The 26,855-nt window shown below is 42.3% G+C and overlaps 3 protein-coding genes across 4 annotated transcripts in view; all 3 read right to left on the bottom strand.

Annotated features, from left to right (window-relative positions):
* LOC146534790 (zinc metalloproteinase nas-4-like) overlaps positions 1–25,561 on the bottom strand; it is a 48,657-nt gene extending 23,096 nt beyond the window's left edge. The window contains exons 1-6 of one of the 2 annotated variants that reach the window (XM_085193727.1): positions 25,410–25,561; positions 24,784–24,996; positions 24,398–24,507; positions 23,750–23,960; positions 22,994–23,130; positions 22,391–22,596 (exon numbers count right to left, since the gene is read on the bottom strand). In XM_085193727.1, the coding sequence (XP_085049853.1) occupies positions 22,417–22,596; positions 22,994–23,130; positions 23,750–23,960; positions 24,398–24,507; positions 24,784–24,996; positions 25,410–25,527 (969 nt within the window). In that variant the 5' untranslated portion in view covers positions 25,528–25,561 and the 3' untranslated portion in view covers positions 22,391–22,416. Of the gene's footprint in view, positions 1–22,390; positions 22,597–22,993; positions 23,131–23,749; positions 23,961–24,397; positions 24,508–24,783; positions 24,997–25,409 lie in introns of those variants that run through there. The other variant, XM_085193726.1, reaches the window with a different exon arrangement.
* LOC146534792 (seminal metalloprotease 1-like) lies at positions 128–15,407 on the bottom strand. Its single transcript, XM_085192996.1, has 7 exons — positions 15,308–15,407; positions 4,920–5,199; positions 4,451–4,663; positions 3,620–3,729; positions 3,161–3,374; positions 1,301–1,437; positions 128–778 (listed from the first exon to the last, which is right to left on the bottom strand). Exons 2-7 carry the CDS (start codon positions 5,035–5,037, stop codon positions 569–571), a joined length of 1,002 nt encoding a protein of 333 aa, XP_085049122.1. The 5' UTR covers positions 5,038–5,199; positions 15,308–15,407; the 3' UTR covers positions 128–568.
* On the bottom strand, positions 16,211–19,842 carry LOC146534791 (zinc metalloproteinase nas-4-like). Its single transcript, XM_085193250.1, has 6 exons — positions 19,690–19,842; positions 18,313–18,525; positions 17,701–17,810; positions 17,079–17,289; positions 16,735–16,871; positions 16,211–16,300 (listed from the first exon to the last, which is right to left on the bottom strand). Exons 1-6 carry the CDS (start codon positions 19,805–19,807, stop codon positions 16,211–16,213), a joined length of 879 nt encoding a protein of 292 aa, XP_085049376.1. The 5' UTR covers positions 19,808–19,842.
* Positions 25,562–26,855: the final 1,294 nt, after the last annotated feature.

Genomic DNA, 26,855 nt, shown 5'->3' with positions numbered 1-26,855 from the left:
GGCAGATATTTGGGAATTTGTGATTTTTTGGAAATAATCGGATTCTTGAAGAAAATTGGCAAATACGTAGGAATTTGGTATAATGCAATATTTCAAATATATCGGCTTATAAATCTTGGAAATAACAAGGAAACAAAAATAATTTTGTTTTAAGCAATTTTATTTCTAAAACGTTCATGGGTTGTAGCGAAAAAAAATTACTGGTTATTTCAGATTCAATTTTAAAAACGACTATTATTAGTATACAATAATGTCTGAAAGTTTCATTGTTATTCTAATTACGAGAAGTGACTACAATTATTATTATTTTTTACCATATTTACATAAGTATTTGCACTTTTTACCGGTGTATCCAATCAATATTTACTAAATACAAATATTTTGATATAGCACAGGATAAAATTGGCCAATGCACTTGAATGAGGATCAATTAATATTAATAACTAATAGAAAATTTTATAAGTAATTTTGTTGTACCTTCTATTTTGAGAACTACTAAAATTAAAGCTTTATTAAATAACAAAGCTGTCGTGTCATATCTATATACTATCATATACTATCTTTTTATCTATATAGCGTTATCAGCCGAAAATCTAATACTACTACTACTATTATTTTCTCCAGTCACAATGACTGGAGTAATCTCTCCTGGTTCAGGAGTATTTGGTCGTTTGACGCCATCACGTTTCCACGCTCCAGGGCAGTTGTAGCGTCTTCTTAGTCTTAGCCAATCGTTGTCAGTAACTCGATCAGTCTGCCCCATAGTTCCAACGAAAGGCTAGTGGTAATGTAAATATATAATTATGTAGTTAAACTTTTAAGGAATAATGATGATAATACGTTATATGATGAACTTTTCATGACTTCAAAATGACTCACAGTGATATAATAGACAGATTTATTCATTTTGCTTCAAGCATTATCGCGCTCGTAGTAGGGAAGGCAGAGGGATCCTAGCAACCCAGTGTCAATAGACACCTTCTTCATTAAGATAATTCCGATCGAAAATTTCCGCCGAATTCTAGAGGCAATGCGTGTTTACCGTGGCGAAACTCAACGCCACACTTTGCTTCGTCACCAGAGCGAAGAAATAAAAACACTACATATTTTATTTCTTCGAGTGGAAATCGAACCCACAATCTGTCTCACTTACAGTCGCACGCTTGTGCCTCTTATACACCACGACTGACCTCAATACCTACCAATATTTCACTGCGCCATAATTAAGATTAGATACTTCATAATGTCTGTATTTTTTAAATAAATTTTTTCACTCTTATAAAAATATATATCGTTTTACCTTAAGAGGTACAATGGTAGGTTGTCCATTTTTGCTAAAAGCGTGAGAGCTGTAGTGCATGCAGCTGGTGTACTCATAGGGTAGACCAAGATTGCTCACGATATCATTGCGGAAATTATTGAAATTATGGGCCTGGCCTGTAGAAAACAACGATATACAGGGTGTCCCAGGAGTCAACGATAAAATAAAACCAGGTGATAGACCAAGCCATGACGGTTATGAGAAAAATATAAAAAAAATTCTTTGTCATGTATTTTTCATATTATATTGATTTTAAAAAATATCGGAAAAACCGACACCCTGTGATGGTTTTTCAAGTCCCAGGACTACAAATATTAGTCTTTCTTCATTTTTTTTTCTGTAATGTAATCATGAGTAACCCTTCTGTGAATTACAGTTTAAGATTGAAACATACCTGCATCAGTTTTCAATAAAATTTCGTGTTTTTCCCAAACATTAAATTCAAAATATTTACTACACTCAACTTTAACCGACTGTACTATAAAAAAAATGTACTGCGCTGTATTTGCAAGTAACTTTAAAAATTGGCGCATTTAATCTGGATTCCGAAATGGTACGACACTTGCTGGATTACTTCTTTGTTGAAGAGAGAAAAATCTAAATATATGATAATCGGGATGACGTTCAACGTTTTGGTATCTTTTCCGATACATTCTAGCTGCAGCATTAGCGTTACATAACCATTCTCCATGAATGAAATGCATATTGGCAATGTGTCAAAGACCGAGTATATGGCCTGCGAGAGCCCAGACTCGAGCACTATCCTTATAGGTCCTGGGCCAGCCCCTAAGTCGAAAAACGTTTGGACGGTATCCTGCGATCACAGACCACACCAGTGACCTCTCGCCACTTAGCCCAGGCAGCGCTTATCCGACCAAGGAGATCGTGATCGATGCCTCCAGACTCGTGCATGACGGATCTAAGATACCTGAACTTTTTCGACATAGGGGTTGGCCAGGACCTATAAGGATAGTGCTCGAGTCTGGGCTCTCGCAGGCCATATACTCGGTCTTTGACACATTGCCAATATGCATTTCATTCATGGAGAATGGTTATGTAACGCTAATTCTGCAGCTAGAATGTATCGGAAAAGATACCAAAACGTTGAACGTCATCCCGATTATCATATATTTAGATTTTTCTCTCTTCAACAAAGAAGTAATCCAGCAAGTGTCGTACCATTTCGGAATCCAGATTAAATGCGCCAATTTTTAAAGTTACTTGCAAATACAGCGCAGTACATTTTTTTATAGTACAGTCGGTTAAAGTTGAGTGTAGTAAATATTTTGAATTTAATGTTTGGGAAAAACACGAAATTTTATTGAAAACTGATGCAGGTATGTTTCAATCTTAAACTGTAATTCACAGAAGGGTTACTCATGATTACATTACAGAAAAAAAATGAAGAAAGACTAATATTTGTAGTCCTGGGACTTGAAAAACCATCACAGGGTGTCGGTTTTTCCGATATTTTTTAAAATCAATATAATATGAAAAATACATGACAAAGAATTTTTTTTATATTTTTCTCATAACCGTCATGACTTGGTCTATCACTTGGTTTCGTTTTATCGTTGACTCCTGGGACACCCTGTATATATATATCTTAAATAAAGACACAACTTATAAGGTTCAACTAAATATGGTTTTTAAAACATAGATACATACATAGCTTTACGCTTTATCCCTTGCGGGGCTCTCTACATACCTATTTAATGATATATATATATTGTTCTAGCACATAATAACAAAAATACAAAAATATATTTTAAGCTTATACCGTCTACTTATGGCGATATTATATCGCCATAAGTAGAAATTTCAAAAATTACGTCTTACCATCTTGAATATTTTGAAATTCGATGCGAACATATTCATCTCTATTATAAGTGGAATGCATGTGCCAAAAACCGAGGATATGAAACCACTCGTGGACGATCGCGGTGGTTTTAAGACATCCTTGACCGGGGTCGCCACGACAAAAATTTATTATGTGCGGACCAATACGAGTGCTCATAAAGCCGACAGTTGAGTGGCATCCTTCAGAATTTGCCTATTATAAAATAAAATACTTTTAAATATGATGTTTTTTTAAATAAAGTAATCTTTTTTACTGAAATCTGCACGTTTTATAGAAAATGTTCCTCGAGATAATAAAAAAAACATGTTCCAGCTTTCACAAAATAAAAAAAGACTGCTCTATGTGATGATCATTTTTATCGGTGTATTTTTTGGAATAATGAAATAATGCACAATTTAAACCCACAAATATTACAAAAAAAATTAACAATGACTTACAGTAATTAAGGCATAGTTAGGCTCGTTATCCCTGCGAGGACGGAATTTCACGCACGAATTACGCTCGATCAATCTCATAGCATCCCTAATGGCCAACCTTTGCTTTGAACCTAAAAAAATATCTACTATTTTTATTATCACATTTATAATAAACTAGCGCCCTGACAGCGGCTTCGCCCGCTTGAACTACATGATTATTCATTTAATAAACAGAATTGACTGACAGTCATATGTGGTGATGTCACTAACTAATTTAGAAACAGCATTAAATGTAATGTTATTGATTTGAGTAAGGATTTATAATATTCTTTGTAAAATAACTGTAATGATTGCATATTACAAAAATACCTAAATCGAATCGAATAATTCAATATCGAAATCGAATTCAAAATAATGAAATGAATCGAATCGAAAATATTTAATTGAGAACCTCCTCCTTGTTTCATCATCATGTCCGGAGAGATGGCCAATTGTGATTTAAAAAAAGTTTTTTAAGTTGAAATCACTCGAATTTTTTGTGTGTTTAGTATCTTGAAGTTGATTGTTCAAAGTTTAATTATAAATAAAAAATTCTATCGTAATTTATAAGTTTTTTTTAACAACGCTGAATAAAGACTATGGCCAACTACCCTGGACTTATCCTATATAAACGTGATTAATCCAGTTAAATAGTTTCATTTTAAATGTGTTATAATCACGAAATTTAAAGATGTAATATTATTATATTTAGGTCATAATTATATTTCGAAAAATTTTAATATATTTTTTTAATATTAATAATGTTCTCTTTCAAATTAATTTTCAAATTTTAACAATAAACAACTGACTTACTGAATTCATGTTTTTTAAATTCGAATACAACAACGTTTCCAGGCCATGTACTGCCAGGCCAAGTTACGGCATTTCTGCCAGTCGCGTACTCCGTAACTAAGGCTTCTATTTGCCCGTCGTCTAATAAAATATCACCTTCGAACTTGCCACTGTTCTCCCATATATTGCCTGTGACATTTGATAGCATGCGAGATTCTACACGGTGACCGTTGTCTGTAAATTCAACAAGTTTTTTGAAAAATGTTTTATATAAAGAATAATAAATTTATACATTTATTTACTATATACATTTAATTATTCTACCGAATCATTTTTCTTTTGCATTACATAAGGCAAATTGTTTTGTTGTATATTATTTTTAATGTACTACTTATACGTTTTATTAAACTACTAGGAGTCAATATGAATATGTCAATTGTATGAGGAATTATTTTTTTATATTTATTCTAATCAATTTTATCAAACCAACCTTCACGGCTTTTTTCCAAGTGTTGTCTATAGGCATCAATTTCCTTCCTCGTCTTGACAACAGGTGGATATCCCACGGTTAGCTCCACCAAACAAAGCAGCAAACCAAATCGCAACATTTTGAAGTTTATCCAGAAAGTAATTACTCTCAATATATAGGTAATATTAGAAATGTCTTGATAATTAAATTAATTTGTCAAAAAATATAAGAAACAAAAATCCCCACAGCATAAATCCAAAAAAAACAAGAACAAGTGTCGAGGTAGCGTGGAAGAATCAAACTGAAATTAAAAACTAATATTAAACTCTACGAATCCTTGGATCATTTCAAACTTATTTTGTAGTTCTTATTTTGTAATTCAACCCTACACTACCTAAATCCTTTTTTTTTTTTTTTTTTTTTTTTTTTTTTAACGTGAGGAAATCCTTTTACGGATACCGGCCCGAGTGGGGACTCGAGCGGGTTATGTGGGACTCGCGGACTAGGCAGATGTAGGCCGTCCGCATACCCACTAAAACCTCACGGTGCTCCTCCTCGACCGCCACTGGCCGCGAGACGCGGGGACTAGAATCGTCCACGAATCGCGGCGGCGGGAGCCTGCAAGGCACGTCGCGGAGCCAAGGGTGTGTGGGCACCCTCGACGGCCTGCTCGGAGTAGCGCGCGGGAGCGACCTGCGCGCGCCTACTCGGGCCAGGTTGGTAGGCGGCCAGCTTCCCCAAGCTGACCGCCCTCTGGCACATTAGGGCGGAAGGCGGCGATCGTATGCCGCCCTCCGGCGACCCGGTCTCTTACGGCGGATGGCGACTTCGGCAATAGCCTCCCTCGCCCGTTCCGCCGACTCCTTCTCGAGCACCACTGCCTCGCAGAAGGATGAGACCGCGTCCCACGACGTCTCGCTACCGGCCATGGCCTTGACCACGGCCGGCAGGGAAAGGTCGTCCCCGATGACGTCGCGCAAAGCGCGACGTTGAGACGCCCAGGCTGTGCACACCTCCAACGTGTGCTGGGCCGTCTCGTCGAGGCAGTCGTCGCAGTGGTGGCAGCGAGCGTCGGGCTCCCTCCCAGCGATCCGACACAGGTAACCCCCGAAGCAACCATGCCCCGTGAGCACCTGTGTGGTGCGGAAGGTTAGGACGCCGTGACGCCGCGCTAACCACTGGCGGAAAACTGGACGAACCGCCTCGATCGTCAACCGGCCGGCAGATGGTGTCGCCAGCCGGGATTCCCACATTCTTACCGCGGTTTCCCGCGCCTCCTCCGTGCGTGCCTGACTTGCCGGTTCCCCGGACACTAGGCCTCGACGCCGGCAATAGACCGACGCCAGAGACAGAGCATCCAGATCCCACGGCATGACTCCAGCCAGCACGCACGCCACCTCACCGGAGATGGTCCGGTACCCCCGTATCGCCCGGATGGCCATCACCCTCTGCGCACGTCGCAGCAGAGTGATGTTGTGCCGATCCAGGGCGTCCGCCCATACGGGAGCACCATAGAGCGCCATCGATCGGACCACTCCGGTGTACAGCCGACGGCTAGAGGCGCTCGGCCCATCGACGTTGGGCAAAAGGCGCGCCAATGCCGCCGCTGTCTTCAACAGTTTCGGGGCCAAGGATGTAAAGTGGCCCCGAAAACTCCACCGACCATCCAGAACAAGTCCGAGGTACCTCATGCTCCTCTTGACGTCAATATTGACGCCACCGACAACGATGTGGGCATCTGCTGGTGGGCCCTTTCGAGGAGCGTGGAAGTATAACGCCTCGGACTTGTTGAGGGAGACCTCCAAACCCAGCCGCTTTATGCGGCCGACGACCTCCGCCACTCCAGCCGTCGCGAGGACCGCCGCCTCCCGATAGGTCCTCTGCTTCGCCAAGACCAGCGTGTCATCGGCGTAACAGAGGACCTTTATCCCCCTCAGGGTGCCGCCCCGCAGCACCCAGTCGTACCCGATGTTCCAGAGGATCGGACCCAGCACCGACCCTTGTGGAACACCGGCCGACACCACAAACTCCTCCCAACCTCCTCCAGGAGCCGGAAAGGTCACAGATCTCCCGGACAGGTAAGCCCCGATGACGCGGCGCAGGTATGGAGGCACACGATGGTATAACAGTGCCTCCTTTATGCAGGGCCATGGCAGGGAGTTGAAGGCGTTGGCGATGTCTAAAGACACCGCCAAGACTCCATCGCCTCGGGCCACCGCATCCTGCGCATAGGACTTTACCTCCAGTATGGCATCGACCGTCGATCGCCCCCTGCGGAAACCATACTGGTGGTCCGAGAGGTCCGGACCTGTCCCCTCCAAATGGTGTTGTAGCCTCCTGGCTACAACACGCTCGAAGAGCTTGGCGATCTCGCTCAAGAGCACGATGGGCCTATAGGCGGAGGCTGAATCCGCCGGGCGACCCTCCTTCTTGATGAGGACTAACCTGCCTGTCTTCCACCGCTGTGGAATTATGGCTTGAGCCAGACAGACAGTGAATAGTCCTCGCACTCTGGGCCCTAAGGTGTTGAGGGCCAGAGTTAGCGCCCGGCCGGGAATGCCGTCCAAGCCCGGGGCGGTGCTCTTGAGCCGAGATCGGCGAATAGCTTCTTCGAGCTCCTCCTCCTCCACTGGTGGTGTGACGCTGTCTTCGTCCTCATCCTCCTCACGCACTGCAGGGCGGGCCATACTGGGTGGTGCAAAACTGGCCCGCTGCGGGAATAGCGACGACAGAACCCCTCGGAGTACGTCCGGTTGGAGTGTCTGCGTCAGTGGTGGTACCCAAGCCCGTAACCTACCGAGCACCATTCGGTAAGGTGTGCCGTACGGGTCTTGGTCTATCCCCGCGATCAACCGGTCGTGCGACTCGCCTTTCACACGACCGATCTCCTCCTGCAGCTGTTTTCTCGCCTCGACATAGACGCGGTACAGTCGGTCTTCCTCCTCCTGCACCTTCTGTACCCGTCTGCGATAGTGGCTGTACTGGCGTCTCGCCGCAACGCAGGTGTTACGCAGTTGCGCGATCTCCCACGACCACCAGTACACTTGCCGCCGTTGAGGGCGGCGCCCGGAACGGGGCATTGACGCGTCACAGATACGCGTCAGCGCCCCCTGCGCCCAGGATGCGGCGTCTTCTGCAGACGCCAAGCTCTGGGGCAGCCAGGATTCCACTATCGCGGCCTCCTCCAACAACTCCCTGTCGAGACGACCCAGTTGCCACCGCGGTCCGTACTCTCGCGAGTTTGGACTGGGGGCTGGTTGCACCGCAGGATGTGTGGAGATCTCGTACAAGATGTAGAGGTGATCCGAGAGAGTCTCCACATCATCCAGCACTCGCCAGCCCCGAACACGACACGCTAGGGCCGGGCTCGCGAACGAAACGTCCACGACGGATCCGCCCAGCCTTCGCACACACGTGTTCTTGGTCCCTCGGTTGAGCACAGACAAACCGGTGGCAACAACCCACTCCGACAGCGTCACACCACGCACATCCGTCGTTGCGGAGCCCCACACGCTGGACTTCGCGTTGAAATCGCCCGCGACTACCACTTCCGCCGGACGAAATCGCTCTACCATTTCCCCCAATCGTATAAGGAACTCTTCAAACTCCGCGAGAGTTCGATTGGGGGAAAAGTAGACCCCTACGACAACTAGGTCGCCGACAAGTGCTGCGACGCATCCCGCACCCCTCTCTACTCGTGAGAAGGGCGGAGAGCCCGCTGCGACCTGGGTGATAATAGTCACCACCCCGGTGTTGTCGGCTACCCAGTTGTCTCTGTCGGGAACGCTGTAGGGCTCCGAAACAACCGCCACCTGGATAGACCACTGCGCCAAGCTTTGGACCAATAAGTCCTGGGCCCTGGCACAGTGGTTAATATTCGCCTGCAGCACACGGAGAGCCATTATTGGTCTTCCATGTGCTGCGCCTCCTCTCGCCCAAGTGGGGCGTCTGGCTTGCCCGCTAGTGGCCCATTTCCTCCCTTCCTGCCGCTCCTCCTCTTCCTCGAGGTGCTGGCTTTCGCACATATGGCGCTTCCCACTGTATGGTCTGCGGGCTGTTCTGCCGCCACGCAAACCGGGCAGTGAGGTGCCGCCGAGCACTGATTTTGTTTGTGCCCAGCTTGTCCGCACCTGAAACACTGCTGGCTCCTATCATGTGCACTGCTGCACTTCGCCGCCACGTGACCAATTTCGTGGCAGCGATAGCAGCGCAGGGCTCGCTGTTGCAGCAGTTGCACACGCGCCGAAACGAAGCCCACTAGGAGCCTCGACCCGCTGACCTTCTTCGCTGCCATAATAGGGCAGCGAACCCACACTGTGCCCAGACCATTTCTGTCCTGCCGGATCTCCCCTGCCTTCACTGACCCTTCGTCACATCCGCCAACTCGGCTTATAGCCTGCACCACCTCCTCCGAAGTGGCAGAGTCATCCAGGCCACTGACCCGCAACTCTGCGCACTTCACTGGTCTTGCGACCAAAACCTCGCTGGAGTCCAGCACCCCACGCAGCCGCTGAGCTAGGGTATCCGCCTTTTCGCTACTATTGGCGCCAGGTAGCTCCAGAACCCTGGCACCAGTAGAGGCGACTCTAAGACGCAAGTCAGAGATGCCCAGGTCTTCTAACTTTATCGCCTGCTTTACTTGTGACAGCACGTCTTTGTATGTCAACTCCTTGTTGACGGCTGCCGGCTGCAGAGTCAGCGTCACCGCCGCCGATCGCGGGGGGCGCAACTTGGGCTGCTTGGCAGACTTCTTCGCCTTCGTCTGCTTCCCACTAGGGACTACAGCCGCCTTCTTTTTGCCCTTGCGCACCACCACGCTCCAGCCCTCGTTCAAATCGGCAGGAGTGGGAGGCAGCGGACGAGGCTCCACAGACGCCGCTTTCTTTCCTCCCGTTTTGCTTTTCCCTTTCTTTAGGCCCTGTTTTTGCTTTGGGCCTGGATTGGCAGGCGCGACTAGGGTTGTCACAGTGGGCTCAGCCACCACCACTGAGACGGCCGCCTGTCGCCTTCTGTCCGCCGCTAAAGGAGGACGAACTGGCTTTGCCGGTAGGAGCCTGTCCTCCAGCGCCGCCAGCCGCGTATTAAGCAATGTGCCCACCTGCACCATTACCGTACGCGCCACGTCGTCCTCCTTTTTCTTCTTTTCGTGTCCCTGTCGCTGGGTCCTTGATCGTTCTAATTCCTCTCTCATCAAGGACATCTCTTTGCGCAGCTCCGACAGCTCATTAGTTAGACGGCTATTGGCCGCCCGCAACTGCGTCACCTCCTCGTTTGCCGTCTTATTGGCCAAAACTTCCACGGCCATACTAATGGCGCCGGCGGCCTGCTTAAGGGCTTTTGTAAAAGTGCCCTTAAGATTGCCGGATCTGCAGGCGACTTTGTTGATAATGGACAAGCTGTCCTTGACCTGGTGCTGCAGATCTTGCACCAGTTGGCCACTTACACTAGGTCTCGCCGAGTCGGAGAAATCCGAGAGCCTGGAGCTTGCCCTGGACTGCACCGACTCCATCATCCCCTCAACCTCTTCCTCCGCTTGTAGCCGAAGCTCCTCTCGCCGAACCGAACTTAACTTGGCCTTCGGCTTTTCTCTCTCTCCGCCACTTTCCGAAGAGCCGGAGCGGGTCTTCCTGCTCCTCGGCCTCTTCCGATACTTGCGGTCTCTCCGCATCTCCTCAGTTTGTGGCTCTATGGAGACACAACTATCTGCCCCCGACTCAGTGGCCGCCCAGAAACGGCCACGTGAGGATGTTGAGCCCGACCTGGACCTTCCGCTGACAATGGAGGCGATTTCCGCCACGTCCAGCCGCTCTATCACCACTCTCGCGTCTTTTACGCCACTAGCTCCACTTACAGGCGCAGAAGCCAGTTTACCGCCGCCTATGAAAGGCACAACGCCTTCTACTCCGCCCATCTCGGGCACTATCACACCACCGCCCTCCTCGGGCCCCACCACATCATCAATTTGGTTTTTAGTTTTTAAATCTTCCATATTGTTCCCACGAGCGTGGGGGAAAAACGGTCCATCCGAGCAGTGCCCCCTGTACTCGGATAAGCCTATTACGCCAGGGTGTCGGCCGGTACCCTGGCGGGACCAGCAGTAGCGACTGATCTCCCCATCAGCCATGAACCCCTCGCGCTGCTTCGCCGCTTGGGTTGGGGTAATTTTTTTATAGAGGTTTTCTTCCTCGCAGCCCGGCCGGTAAAGGCAAGGCCCTCGGTTCCACTCCTGATTACGAGACATGACCGCAACCAAGAGTGGCGTTCCGATATATTCGGCGCAGGCACATCACTGCACCTGCGTGGCGGTAGGGTGAGTACACACCACGCGCGCCCTCCGGTTCCTCACACTGTGTACTCTGCATGACAGAGGACACGCGGAGAACCACGTCGGATTATTAGCCAGCTAGCAATCATTACCCAAGGACGAATCCTGTGGGCACCAATTACTAGCCGCCCAGGGTGCACCGGCCCGCAACACTGTTCGTCCCCCCCGAATGACAAGCATTCGAGAAAGGGCCAACAGCGAGCGAACACACGAGGAGGTTATCCGACCAAGCACCCCACACTACCTAAATCCTACACCAACTAAAGAAAGCTCATATATATTATAATACTTATTAAATGTATATTTAAAAAATATTACTGCGGCATTGTTTTGTGTAAGTAATTGCACTTTGTTAAGAAATGTCCTAAAAAATATTATTATTGTCATGCAAAAATGACCTCCCTCGTAATTTGTACGCCACGGTCTCTTCGTACCTCAATTGTACCGGAGAAACATATGCAAAGAGGACAACAAAAGGATATATGCCAAAGGATGTGGGCTCAATCCGTCGACCAAACTTTTGGAATGTTATCCTAGATTATTTGTTGCAAAGGCTAGATCTAGGTTAGGCATTGGCGTGGCATTAGTGTTTGCGGATCACTATATCCGTATCCGTATCCAGAGGGTGTCCAGACTAATACCTGTCCGATATTGGTTTGTGGGCATACGGGTACGCGACCCCGGATCCTCGAGCCGCCACTCTTATATCCTCATCCAGTCCGTAAGAATGGTGTCCCCCCCCCGTCTCCCCCTCCTTTCTCCAGCTCCCTCCTTTACCTATCCTACCCCCCTCTATCTTCCTCTCCCTTCGGTTTTCCCCACAAAGGGGTTTGGAGGTCAGACGGCAGTCGCTCCACGAAAACCGCAAACCGCCAGTACATGAAACGGACTAAGAAAAGACTGGGTACGGCTAGGGCGTCGCCGCAAAACGACGCGCAGGCACATCGCCCTACACCTGCGACAAGTGGGCAAGGGCTACCGTGTCAAGTACGGGCACGGTTAAAGACGCAAGTACCCAGACGAAAACTCCGCTTTGCAACGTGGAATATTGGCTCTCTAACCGGACGATGCAGGGAACTCGCAGATGTACTCATGAGACGTCGGGTCCAGTGTGCTTTCCTCCAGGAAACTCGCTGGAAGGGCAATAAGTCCCGTAACATCGGACAGGGTTACCGGCTTATATACACTGGGTCACCTTCGGGTAGAAACGGTGTAGCGGTAGTGCTTTCTGAAGAGCTTCAGAATGGGCTCCTTGAAGTTGACCGTCGCTCCGACCGCTTGATGCGAGTGAGGGTACTGATTGAGGGCGTTATCACAAACTTAATCAGTGCCTATGCTCCCCAGGCGGGATGTAGCGCGGCCGAAAAGGAGACATTCTGGGAGCAGTATGAAGGGGTGCTACTTGCTGTGCCGTCTACCGAAGTGGTCTTAGTTGGGGGGGACTTGAACGGGCACGTCGGTAAGGCTGCTGAGCCGTATGAACGTGTTCACGGGGGTTTTGGGCACGGTCTTCGCAATGCAGAGGGAGAAAACATTCTGAGAACCTGTATTGCGTCTGATCTGGCCGTCGTGAATACGTTCTTCCAAAAGAATTCTCAGCACCTTATCACGTATAAGAGCGGGTCCCACTCAACTCAAATAGACTACTTGTTGACCAGACGGTGTCATATGGGCAGGGTAACTAACTGTAAGGTCATTCCAGGCGAAAGCCTAACGGCCCAACATCGTCTTCTTGTCATGGACTTTAACGTCACTCCGAAGAAGAAAGTAGCCGAGAAACGTAGGCCTCGGATCAAGTGGTGGTTGCTGAATGGACCGATGCAGACCGACTTCCTGGCAGAGGTGAAAAGTCACGATATTTCGACGAACACCGAGACTGCTCAGGATGCTTGGGATCGGGCTCAGTCGGCAATCATTGCGGCGGGCAGGCGAGTTCTTCGCCTTTCTAGGGGAGGACGTGTCATCGACAAGGAGACATGGTGGTGGAATGACGAGGTGCAGGAGGTGACTCGTGAAAAGAAGGCTGCCTTTAAGAAGTGGCAGGAATCCAACTCTCCTGAAGACAGACTGGAGTACACAGTAGCTAAACGTGCCTGTAAAAGAGCTGTAGCCAGAGCCCGCAGTGAAAGTTTGTCACCATTGTATGATAAACTTGAAACTGTGGAGGGGCAGAAGCTCATTTACAAACTGGCACGTTCCCGGGATAAAGTGACGCAAGATATTGCAAAATGTCTTTGCGTCAGAGATTCCCAGGGCACGCTGCTCTGTAATCATGACTCTGTGAAGGAGAGGTGGAGAAGCTACTTCCAGGAGTTGCTGAATACTCAGCACCCATGCAGTCTTCATCACGACCCACCGCCTAACCTCGGACTTATTGCCCCAATAACCCTTGACGAAACACGTAATTGCCTTCGACGCATGAAGAACGGAAAAGCGGTGGGACCTGACGACATTCCGATCGAAGCGTGGAAATCGTTGGGCTCTCTTGGTGTGCTCATGCTTACTGACCTTTTTAACCATATCTTGAACACTGGTAAGATGCCGCATCAGTGGCGGCTTAGCTTCATTACCCCTATTTACAAAGGAAGGGGCAGTGTTCAAGATTGTGGTAGTTATAGGGGCATTAAGCTTATGAGTCATACCAAGAAGCTCTTCGAGCGCATGATCGACCTCAGGCTCCGCCAAGAGTGTACTATCTCTGAGTCTCAATATGGATTTCAGCCAGGATCGGGCACCATGGACGCCATTTTCGCCCTCAGAACTTTGATGGAGGCATACAGGGAAAAAAGGAGAGCTCTGCATGTGGCCTTTTTAGATCTGCAGAAGGCCTTTGACTGTGTGCCTCGTCAGTGTATCTGGTGGGCATTGCGATCCAAAGGGATCCCTGAGGCCTATATTGAGATTATCAGAGACATGTACCACGATTCCGCTTCTATGGTTAGGACTGCTGTTGGCGACACTAGACCCTTCCCGATTACAGTGGGGGTTCACCAGGGCTCGGCTCTTAGTCCGTTCTTATTCAATGTAGTGCTCGATACTGTCTCGGCTCACATCCAGGACCAGCCTCCATGGCTGATGATGTATGCCGACGACATAGCACTCATTGCCGAGAACCGACTGACGCTGGAGCGTAAAGTGAACCTCTGGAAGGGTACGCTTGAGAACGGCGGTCTTAAACTAAATGTGTCGAAGACAGAGTACATGGCCTGCGGGAGCCGGGACTCGAGCACCATCCTTATAGGTCCTGAGCCAGCCGTTAAGTCGGAGAAGTTCAGGTACCTTGGATCCGTTATGCACGAGTCTGGAGGCATCGATCACGATGTCCAAGGGCGGATAAGCGCTGCCTGGGCCAAATGGCGGGAGGTCACTGGTGTGGTCTGCGACCGCAGAATACCGCCCAAGCTCAAGGGGCTGATATACAAGAGCATCATCCGACCGGTTCTTTTATACGGCAGCGAATGTTGGCCGGCACTATCTCGGCACACTCAGGAGCTTCACGTCACGGAAATGAAGATGCTGAGGTGGATGTGCGGCGTAACGCGGTCTGACTGCATACGCAACACATTCATTCGAGGTAGTCTTGGGGTCCGTGACGTAGCGGATAAGCTCCAAGAGCGCCGCCTGAGATGGTTTGGCCACGTTACGCGCCGGCCTAAGAACTATGTCGGATGCAAGTGCCTTGCTATATCAGTTCCTGGAGTGAGACCTCCTGGACGCCCAAGGAAGCGCTGGCTGGATGTCGTGATGCAGGACATGAGAGCCAATGGTCTAACCACCGAGGATGCAAAGGGCCGTGCAAAGTGGAGTAGGTTGAGTAGGAGGGCAGACCCTGGCAATAGCCGGGATTAATGCCAGGAGGAAGAAGATCACTCTACACAAGTAATGGAGAAAAAAGATAACACCATGTTAAAAGACAGTTGTTGAATAGGGAAAACGTGATAAGTTAAACTTCGCAGCACACAAGACAAATGAAATGCTGCTAACGGAGAAGACTAAATACGATTCTCCTAGATAGTATTTTAGGATCTATCAACTTGGTCGAAGAGATCAAACACTTCGGTCTAGTAATTGATCGCAAACTCACCTTCGAATCGCACGTGGCAGTTCAATGTAAAAAAAATAGCAAACGAGGGTGAAATCCAGAAGTCACTAGAACCATCTACGTGGCAGTAGCAGAAGTGGGCTCATTCAACTGACATGCAGATGATCCGAGACCGGTTAAATACGCCTCAGCGAGGCTTTATTCAAAAGAAAATATAATAATTGAATATTTATCGTCATCAAAACATTGTTTTACGATCTCTGTTATGAAAACGTGAAACATTTCGGTCACGGTTTTCTATATCCCTGTCAATGAGATTAGACTTTCTATGGTATACATTTACATATAAATTATAACTAAGATGGATTAATAATATTACACTGGAGTATTTCTTTTTATAAACAGCAAAAAACGACGTTAAATATGAAGTTTTACTTAATTGTGGTTTCCAAACAACCTATGTCGATATAAATAACACGTGTAATAAGTATTGTTTATTAATATAGTTTATTACATTGGTTTCTTTTCAGCCATTTACGTGTGTTGATCCATAGACCAGATGGCAATTTATTGTAGCATAAATATATCTAACGATAATTACACATTATCACGTGCAGTTATTATTTACATTAGTTATAACTAACACTTTTAAGGCTCGATTTAAAAGACTGTGCATGAGTGTTACTTTTTCAAAATGTAGCGTTCGTTATGGTTCAGGAGTTCAGGATGGTTTCAAGTCTATTTCCTTATAAACTACAAAATCTTTAGTCATATCTCTTTATCTACATATGAGAGGAAGATGTTGAGTTGTACTGAATAAAATTATTGAACAATCTGAAATTGACTTTTGTTTATTTTCTTTTATTATTTTATGAACAAATAAAAAAAAAAAAACTATAGTCATACACTACACTTTTTTAAATTATATAGCGTTATCAGGCGTTATCACGCTCTAGGGCAGTTGTAGTGTCTTCTTAGCCTTAGCCAGTCGTTTTTAGTAACTTCTTTCCTCTGTCCCATAGTTCCGACGAAAGACTATTGGCAATATAAATATTTGTTAATATACAAGTATAATTATAAAATGTTACTTTTAAGGAATAAAAATGATTATATGACAAACTTTTCCATGGTCCAAAATGGATCTAGTAGTAGTGTCAAGATAGTCTGTTTCCATTGAGTTAATTAAGTTCCCCACTTTCCACCGAATTCTGGAGGTATTGTGTATTTAGTAGCGGAACTCAACTCCACAGTTTGCTTCGTCATCAGAGCGAGGAAAAGAAAACATTTTCCGAGTGGAAATCGAACCTACAACCAGTCGCATTTATAGTGGCAAGTTTGTGCCTCTGCTCCACGACTGGCCTCAAGACCTACCAATATTTCGCTGCGCCATAACTTGAATTAGATACTTCATAATGTCTGTATTAATTAAATAAACTTTTTCACTCTTATAAAAATATATATCTTCTTACCTTTAGAGGTACAATGGTAGGTTTTCCATTTTTGCTAAAAGCGTGAGAGCTGTAATGCATGCAGCTGGTGTACTCATAGGGTAGACCAAGATTGCTCACCATATTATTTCCGTATTTATTAAAATTATTGGCTGCTCCTATAAAAAACCAACGAATAAAATATCTTAAACAAAGACACAATTCATAAGGCTATGCCAACTAAATATTTCTTGAAATATGATTTAAATGATTTTTATAATATACTCGTAATGTTACAATATTGTAGAAATACTATATATATATATATATCTACGAAAATGCATGCACGTTTAATACAGTAAGAGATTTCAAAAATTACGTCTTACCATTTTGAATATTTTGCGATTCTATGCGAACAAAGTCATCTCTATTATGAGTGGACTGCATATGGAAAAAGCCGAGGACATGAAGCCATTCGTGGACTATGACGGTTCTCTGAAGACATCCTTGACCAGGGTTGCTCCGTGCCAAATTTAATGTGTGCGCACCACGATTGCCCGTAAAGCCGACAGATGCGTAGCATCCGTTAGATCGTCCCTATTATAAAATATTTTAAAAATATGATGTTTTCAAAATAAAGTAATCCAAGTCTTTTAATAAGTGATACTATGTAAAGAAGAAGTAATGATTGTAGGTTTAGATTATATTATTCAGAAGTATGTTTGCCTAGTCTGATTCTGTGGTGCTTGTGGGTGCACTGGGTGGTATCTACGAAATTGGGTGTAAAACTCTGCTTTCACCCTACAGGCTGTTTTCAAGATAGGAGAAAAATGCTGTCCTCAAAAAGTTAGTCCACAAAAAGTATGCTGTATGTTAAGGCTTAAAAAAACACTTTTTGCTATGTGCCAAGGTCTTCTTTGTCAGCATATTTTTTAGGGACAGTAATGAAATATACATAATTTTAATCTACAATCCTCACATAAAAGTATATGTGTAATAATGACTTACAGTAATTAAAACATAGTTAGACTCTCTACCCTTGCGACGACGGAACCTCACGCAGGAATTGCGCTCGATCAAACTGATAGCATCCGTAATAGCTGCACGTTGCTGTGGATCTAAAAAATATACATAATAAATTTATTATAAATAACATTTAACACGACTGGCCTCATTTGTATTGGTCTCCAGAAGGAAGAAAATAGAAAAAAAAATTCGGAAGAAAATGTAGAACAAAATAACTAAGCTGCCTACCCTGCTGTGCGCAGGATACAGCGTAAAGCTGATTTATTTTTATTTTATAATAAATTACATTTGTTAATCTTTAATTACTTATATTTATTGTGTGCCTACACGGATATATAATGGAGATATAATGTGGATGGATTTAAAATGGATTCAGTATATAAATATTATGGTTATAAATTTATTTTCAAACAAAAATTAAGACTAATTTAGTTTCTCACCATTTCACAATTAAGAAAGACGTTTTCACAATTCTACATCATTTTCTCCATTTATAATTAATTTCAAATTTCAGGAAAAACAATCAAAAATGCAATATTATTATATCTAGGTCATACATAATTATCACTATGAATTAAAAAAAATTAAACTTACTGAATTCATTTCTTCCAAATTCGTATACAACAACATTGTGAGGCCATTTAGTGTTAGGCCAAATGTAAGCATTTCTTCCTTTCGCGTAGTCCGTAACTAAGGCTTCTATTTGCCAGTCGTCTAATAAAATGTCACCTTCGAACTTGCCACTGTTCTCCCATACATTGCCTTTGGCATTTGATAGCATGCGAGAATCTAGGCGATAGCCATTGTCTGTAAATTTTTAAAATGTTTTATATTAATAGTAATGATAAAATAGCTTTATTTATTCCACAGAATAAATATTCTTTTGTAGATAACAAAAGGCAAATTATTTTTAATATACTAATTATACAGTATATATAATATACTCTTATAGTGATAGTAGTATATTAGCACAGACGACGTCTCCTTCTTATGCCATGCGGTCTTCTTCATTTTGTGATGTTGATTGTCTAACGGTCATCAAAGAACCTCGAAACATGACCAGTCCACCTCCATTTAATACATTAAATGAAATACAAAGCCAGTTTTACTCTGGTTATTTTTCGAATTTCTGTATTTCTTACTCTATCTTGTTGTATCATATTTAGACAGAATCAACTTATTTTTCATCTGTAGCGTTTTTGCTGATATATGTACGCAGTGCCGATTTTAGCACTATCGGCGCCCTGGGCGAAATTTTTTCGGCGCCCCCTAACTACATTTCAATAATATACAAAAAAGGGAATGAGTACAACGAAATAACCATCTATTTTTAAAAAAATAATGACAAAAACTAATAAAATTTCACTTCTTCTAGCCTTTCTATCTGCAAACTCTTTTATTAGGCATTCAAAGTCTATGTTTTCTGCAATTTTATTTTCAAAGTTGTTAAGATCACTTTGTTTTTTTGTTTTAGATATCAAAGACGACGATGACTTTGTTTTTTTTTTTATAGATCTTAGACCATTTTAAAGGGCATCAAGTCCCTTAAGCCGCACCGGGCAGCAAATACCCTAGCTACGCCACTGCAGCGAGGAGACATCTTTGCGCAAAGCGCCCTAAATGGGCGTCTGCGGCGCCCTTTTTATCCGGCGCCCCTGGGCCCAGCCTCACCCTACCCTAACGCCGCTAGTGTATGTACGTACTATTTAAAGTAAAAACACTTTCTACTATGGCGTTTATTAAACACATATTTACCTTCTTTATAACTTGCCTAACATAAACGCTCATTTGATGCAACAATGCCGTAATTGCATCTTATTGAGGAAAAAAAACTAATATACCAATGTATGAAGAAACAAAAGTTTTTCAAAATTTGCGTCTTCTACAATTTAATATATAGCTACAATTTAATTACAATAAACATTATGAAAAATTATATATTTCATCTATAATCAATTTTATCAAACCAACCTTCACGGCTTTGTTCCAAATATTCTCTAAAGGCATCAATTTCCTCCCTCGTCTTGGCAACTGGGGGACTCCCCACTGTTAACTCCACCAAACACAACAGCAAACCGAAACGCAACATTTCGAAGTTTATCCAGAAGGTATATGGACGTAATATATAGCTAATATCTGAAATATCAGATAAGTAAACTAAGTAGATTAGTTTGTTTTTTAGCTTAAAGAAAAGTTGCGGAAGATTATAATAGAGAAACATATGAGAAGAAGACATCAAAAGGTGCGTTCAAAGCTCAATCGGTCGACCAAACTTTTGGAATGATATCCTAGAATCTTTCTTACAAAGGCTAGGTCGCAACGGAATATTCTGCCAGACTTTTTTGGATACCGTTGCATTAGTACTTGTATCACTCTACTAGTAATGGAGGAGAAAGTTAACACCACGTAGAAACTTCGTAGCGCCCAAGACAAATGCAATGCTGCTAACAAAGAAGGCTAAATACGATCCTTCTAGTTTTTTTTATGCCGGGGGCCAATACCAACTTGATCGAAGAGATCAAACTCTTCGGTCTTTTTAGCGATCGCACACTTACCTTCGATTTTCGTAGCAAATATTTATAAGCAAGTGGCACGCGCAGCGAGGGTGAGGTGAAGGTAAAATACAGAAGTCACTAGAACTATTTACATGGTAGTCGCGGAACCCATGATGATGTATGTAGCAAGTCTCATTCAACTGGAATGCAGATGATTCGAGACTGCTTAAATACGCTTCAGCGAGGATTGGCTCAAAAGAAAAGATAATTGATTATTATTTATCGTCATCAAAACATTGGCACGATCTCTGTTATGCCCTCGTGAAACATTTCGGTCACGGTTTTCTCTGTCTTCCTCAATGAGATTAGACTTTCCATGTTTTATATTTACATATGAATTATAACTAAAATAGACTAATGCTACTACATCTGCATTAGAGGATTAGATTTAAATTATTTCTTTTTATTTTAGTACTCCATCTTCACTATAATAGAGTAGTAAAAAAATGTGGAAGCCTTCAATTACAACAACATTGACGATTTTCAATAAAACATTTATGGTTATATAAAAGACTAGCGGACGCGCGCAGCTTCGCCTGCGTAATTAGGGGTGAATTCTAATAAACCACGAAACATGTGTTCAATGAAATATTTTTAAGAGTCTAAATATCTAATTTTATAAAAATCGGCGGCGATTTAAAGATTTTTCCATACAAACTTTCAACCCCTTATTTGCACCCTTATGGGGAGAATTCTAGAAAACGATGAAACACGTGTCCAATTAAATACTTTTTAAAATCTAAATTTAAAATTTTATGAAAATCGATGCCGATTTAAATTTTTTTCCATACAAACTTTGAACCCCTATTAGGGTAAAAATTTTTCAAAATCCCTTCTTAGTGGATGTCCAGATTACGAAAGTAAACATCTGTCCAAATTCCACGTTTCTACGCACAGCGGTTACGGCTGTGCGTGCGTCTTACCTCAGTCAGTGAGGACAAGTCCTTTTATATATATAGATTACTACTTTTATAAATTGACAAACAGACAAAAATTTTAAAAATCATTGTTTTGGGTTCTATTACGTTATTAAAGGTTCCTAATAACATTTTTTTAAAAATATCTTCCAAGTACAGACACCGACTCTCTTACGATTTTATTATAAGTATAGATTGAAAGATTATTTACTTAATTATCTGAATAGCGTTCGTGTTCTAATAAATACTGCGCACTTACAGAGAGTAACTTGACGTCACTTATGAAATTTTACAATACATTTATTTACGTTATTGTAATTTCCAAACAACCTGTCGATATAAATAAGATGCGATTTACGTTTGTTGATCCGTAGAACAGGTGTCCTTTTCACGCTGTATCCCGCACACAGCAGGGTTGGCAAAGAGACTTCGTGTTAAGTGTCAATATAAGAAAATATTTTAGGAGATATGCCGCGGCGGTGCTCTTGTAGTGGCGTGCCTAGCGTGATAAATAAATTAAAAATAATAGAGATAGAGTTCAAGAAATTCGAATTTTTATATTGGAAATTTTCTCCTCTTTCAGGATCTTTTTTCAAAACTTTTGAAATATTTATAGTTATTAACGAAAATCTGAATATCTTTTTTCATCTTATTTCACACTAGCGGACGCGCGCAGCTTCGCTTGCGTAATTAGGGGTGAATTCTAATAAACCACGAAACATGTGTTCAATGAAATATTTTAAAAATCGGTAAATTTTATAAAAATCGGTGCCGATTTAATTTTTTTTCCATTCAAACTTTGAACCCCTATTTCACCCCTTTAGGGTTAAAATTTTTGAAAATCCCTTCTTAGTGGATGTCCAGATTACGAAAGTAAACTTTTGTCCAAATTTCACGTTTCTACCATCAGCGGTTACGGTTGTGCGTGCGTCCTACCTCAGTCAGTGAGGACAAGTCGTTTTATATATATAGATAAATGCTCAGGAGCTTTTGTCTATTTTACACGTTCTTGAACTGGTAGACTAAACTATAACAAAAGTAATTCCTATTTAAGTTTTTGTTTATTAATTTTTCTTTCTACTTTTGAATATTTATTACAAAAAATTTAAAAAATAAATTCAACCACAGATTGTTCAATAATTTTATTCAGTACAAATAAAGATCGTTAGGTACATATAGAAAATTAAAGCTTAACGAAACTGTAGTGTAATACACTATATGTTTATCTATTTAGCGTTATCAGCCACAACGACTGGAGAGATCTCTTCAGGTTCAGAAACAATTGGTTGTTGTTCATATTCGAGGCCATCACGGTTCCACGCTCCAGCGCAATTGTAGTGTCTTCTCAGTCTTAGCCAGTCGTAGGCGCTCACTTGTTCCATCTGTCCCATGTTTCCGTCGAAAGACTAGAGAAAATATAAATGTGTATATTATAATTCCTACAAATTTATAAAATCTAATTAAAAATAGATTTACGTTATTTGATGATAGATTTAAGGGTGATATAATAGATTTTATTATTTTTTAACTTTACGCTGTATCCCGCTTGTAGGGTAGGGCAAAGGGAACCTGAGAACCTAGAGTCAAGATACTCCGTTGCCATAAAGGTAATTCCGGTTCCCATTTTTTTAGGGGCTTTGCATGGCGGAACTCAACGGCTCACTTTGGTTCGTCACCAGACCGAGGAAATTAAATATTTAATTTCTTCGAGTGGGTCGTCCGCTTGTGCTCCTGCACCGCGACTGGCTCTATATTTTTTAAATAAACATTTTTACTTTCATAAAGGTATATATATCGTCTTACCTTGAGAGGTACAATGGTAGGTTGTCCATTTTTGCTAAAAGCGTGAGAGGTGTAGTGCATGCAGCTGGTGTACTCATAGGGCAGATCAAGATTGCTCACGATATTAGTGTCGTATTTATCGAAATTGTGGGCCATACCTATAAAAATAAAACAATATAAATGTATATTTAATAATGAGACAACTTAAAAATACGATATTGCCCTATATAAAACCTTCAACATCATTATCATCACATCAGCCTTTCAAAGCCCACTGTTGGACAGAGGCTAAGCTTTGGACAGAGGCTAGATTTGGATCTAGCCTTGGGAATAGAACAATAGATTCTTGGGGATCTCCACGCTGATTGGTCGTGCAGTGCCTGCACCTAGGCCTCCCGCTACGTTGACCACATCGCCGGTCTGAGGGCCTGCCCACCAACCGTCGGTAGTAGTATCTGACGGATGTCTTCGTTTCTGATTCTATCACGTAGAAAAATACCGAGCATTGCTCTCTTCATCGCCCGCTGTGCGACACTGACACACAGACTGATTGAAGACTTTCGTCTTGAGAAAATGAGGTATTTTGGACGCAAAGATCTGCCGTAGATTCCCGTTAATGTGAGCTGGATTCTTCGAGACTTTCTTCTTTTTTTTCAGGAAAGATCCTGAACTTACCTAGCCATATGCAATGGTCAATAATTTCGAATGAGCTCTATAACTAACTATTTCTTGAAATATGCTATGAAATACTAAAACGCATCCGGATTATAAACATACCATCTACAATATTTTGCAATTCGATTCGAACGTAGTCGTCTCTATTATGAGTGGACTGCATGTGGAAAAAGCCGAGGACATGAAGCCATTCGTGGACGATGACGGTGGTATGAAGACATCCTTGACCAGGGTTATTACGTGCCAAATTCAATGTGTGCACACCGCGAGTGCCCCAAAAGCCAACACTTGCGTAGCATCCGTCAGAATCTCCCTGTTATAAAATAAAATAATGTTAAATATAGTGTAGAGTTTAGAATAAAATAATCCAAACAGCTGTAATGCTGTTAATATGAAGCAATGATTGTGAGCTTAGATAAATATGGTTTCCTATTCTGAATAGATCATCGCCATAAAGTCCAACGTAAGACACTCCGTTCCACAGTTTCCGCTGAATTTTAGAGGCTTTGCGTGTTGAGTGGCGGAACTCAACACCACACACAATCAATTATTTGTTTTTTGAAACCTCCAAATTTTGCAGCAAATATACTTTTAGGTAACAAAAAATATATTCAGCCCTCCACAAAATAAATAAAAATTCTTTGCTCTATATCAAGGTCTTCTTTATCGGTATAGTTTTTAGGGGCACTTTGGAAAATATAGCAAAATTACAAGCTACAATTATCAAATAAGAATATAACACTGACTTACAGTAAGTAAGACATAGTTAGGCTCGTTGCCGATGCGACGACGGAACCTCACACAGGAGTTATTCTCGATTAACCTGATAGCATCCGTAATGGCCAAACGTTGCCATAAATCTAGAAAAAATACATAATTAGTATATACACACCTGTCAATATTATTTTTATTATCATATTTATAATAAATCAAGTTGGTAATCTTTAATTACGTCATCATGCGTGTTATATATTTGGCGAATAAATTTTCTTCAAAAATATTACGGTAATTTGTGTATTAAAATTTCATTTTTCATATAATAATAGTATTTGTAGTTCATCTTTACGATTTAAAAACAAATTTATTACATTATTAAATTCACATCTCTATTGAATTTTTTTATTGAAAAAACTTACTGAATTCATTATTTCCAAATTCGTAAACCACAACGTTTCCAGGCCATTTGGTGTTAGGCCAAATATAGGCATTTCTTCCTGCCGCGTAGTCGGTAACTAAGCCTTCTATTTGCCAGTCGTCTAGCAAAATGTCGCCTTCGAACTTGCCACTGTTCTCCCATATATTGCCTTTGAGATCTGATAGTACACGAGAATCCAGACGGTAACCGTTGCCTGTAAATTTAAGAATTGTTTTATGATTGCGTCTTTTGGTGAGACTTGGTGAGACTATAATCCGACAATTGTGGGTTCAATCCCCACTCGAGGAAGTGAAATATTTATTTTCACGTTTGTATTTCCATTTCTTCGCTCTGGTGTCGAGACAAAGCCAGAGAGCTCTGCCATTCAACAAGCAATGCCTCCAGAATTCGGCAGAAAGTGGAGAACGGAGTGTCTTAACACTAGGTTCCCTTTGCCTGCTCTGCTGTGTGCGGGGTACAGCGTGAAGATTCTTTTTCTGTAATATATCTAATAATATGTTTTCACTAAGGGAACAAAGACTGTAATGTGTTAATTAATTTAATTATTAAAAATATTAAGAAAAATATACTATATTTGTTCTATAATTATTTTTTTTTAAAACCAACCTGAACGGCTTTTTTCCAAATATTCTCTAAAAGCATTAATTTCCTCCCTCGTCTTCGCAGCAGGGGGACTTCCCACGGCCAACCCCAACAAACACAACAGCAATCCGAAACGCAACATTTCGAAGTTTATCCAGAAAGTGTTTGGACCCAATATATAGCTAACGTCAGAAATATCTTGATAAGTAAATTAATTTGTCAAAGAAATAAGGCGATTAAGAAATCGAAATAAAATTATCTTATCATTTATAAAATATATCTATGTCACTGTAAAGGTTATTATTCCAAGAGTACAACCCCTAACGTGACTTTAATATGTGACGTACGTGCAACACGTGACGGACAGGACTGTAAACTCAACCGTCGTGGGTTCGAATTCCCATTTGGGATAATGTTTTTCCATTTTCTTCCACTGGTAATAAGAACAAGGAAAAAATTGGACAACGGAGTATCTTAAAATAAGAATTTCGACGTAGCTTGATGTGAACGTATAGCTTAGTGGTCAGAGCACCGGAACGGTTTCCAGAAGGCGCGGGTACGAGTCCCGCTACATTCAAAATTTTTATACTTTTTCTAAATAAGTATCTACTTACTGATATTTTGCCATCGGGTTCACCAGGAAAGTGGTGGTTAATAATGACAATGATTGTGAAACAAGCTAAATAAAATCGCTTAAAATTTGCCGATGGCATGATATTCAGGTTTCAGTAAAAAAACGCCGATCAGCAAAATGTGAAATGTTATAGATAATTTTGACATGTAATATTAATTGATGATTTATCGTCATCAAAACATTGAAACGATCTCTCTTATGCCCTCGTGAAACATTTCGGTCACGGTTTTCCATATCTTTGGCGATTGGCGATTGGCGATTTAAATTATTTTGTTTTTATAAATTTCTAGTAATCTATCATAACTATGAAGTACTAATATTATAAATGTGAATGTAAGTTTGTTTGTAACGCTTTCACGCCAAAACTACTCAACCGATTATTATGAAACTTTGTATACATTTTTAAAGGTATTATGCTGATGGAACTGATGATGGGTAAACTGATAAAGATTAACTTTTAAACCTATATATACATTTATCAATATACTATTATTGAATCAAAAATATTTTATTTATGACGTAATATCCGCAGTTTATTTGTGTTTGCGTTCAAATTCTGAACTGATATTAAATAAAGCTGGTCATAAATATTGTTGCAATTAAAAATCAATATTATTTTTGAATTTGGAATCTGTCACCTTTATACGATTGTTCATTGTTTTTTTTTTTATTTTCGCGCCAATATTTTCACCCTATTGGGTGATAAAGAGAACGGAATCGCTGTCAGGAAAAGAATTGGAAGTAATCCTATCCAAAATCCTGTGCAAAAGATTTTATATCGGGAGATAAATATACCTACACTCCGTTGCCATTTTGCGTTGCCTCTGAATTCTGGA

The sequence above is a fragment of the Heliconius melpomene genome, chromosome 11, assembly GCF_056956725.1.
Source record: "Heliconius melpomene rosina isolate 202511_hmr_F chromosome 11, ASM5695672v1, whole genome shotgun sequence".
Classification (NCBI taxonomy): Eukaryota; Metazoa; Arthropoda; class Insecta; order Lepidoptera; family Nymphalidae; genus Heliconius; species Heliconius melpomene.
The sequence above is the reverse complement of the archived record's forward strand: the minus strand, read 5'-3'. Positions and strand labels throughout refer to the sequence as shown.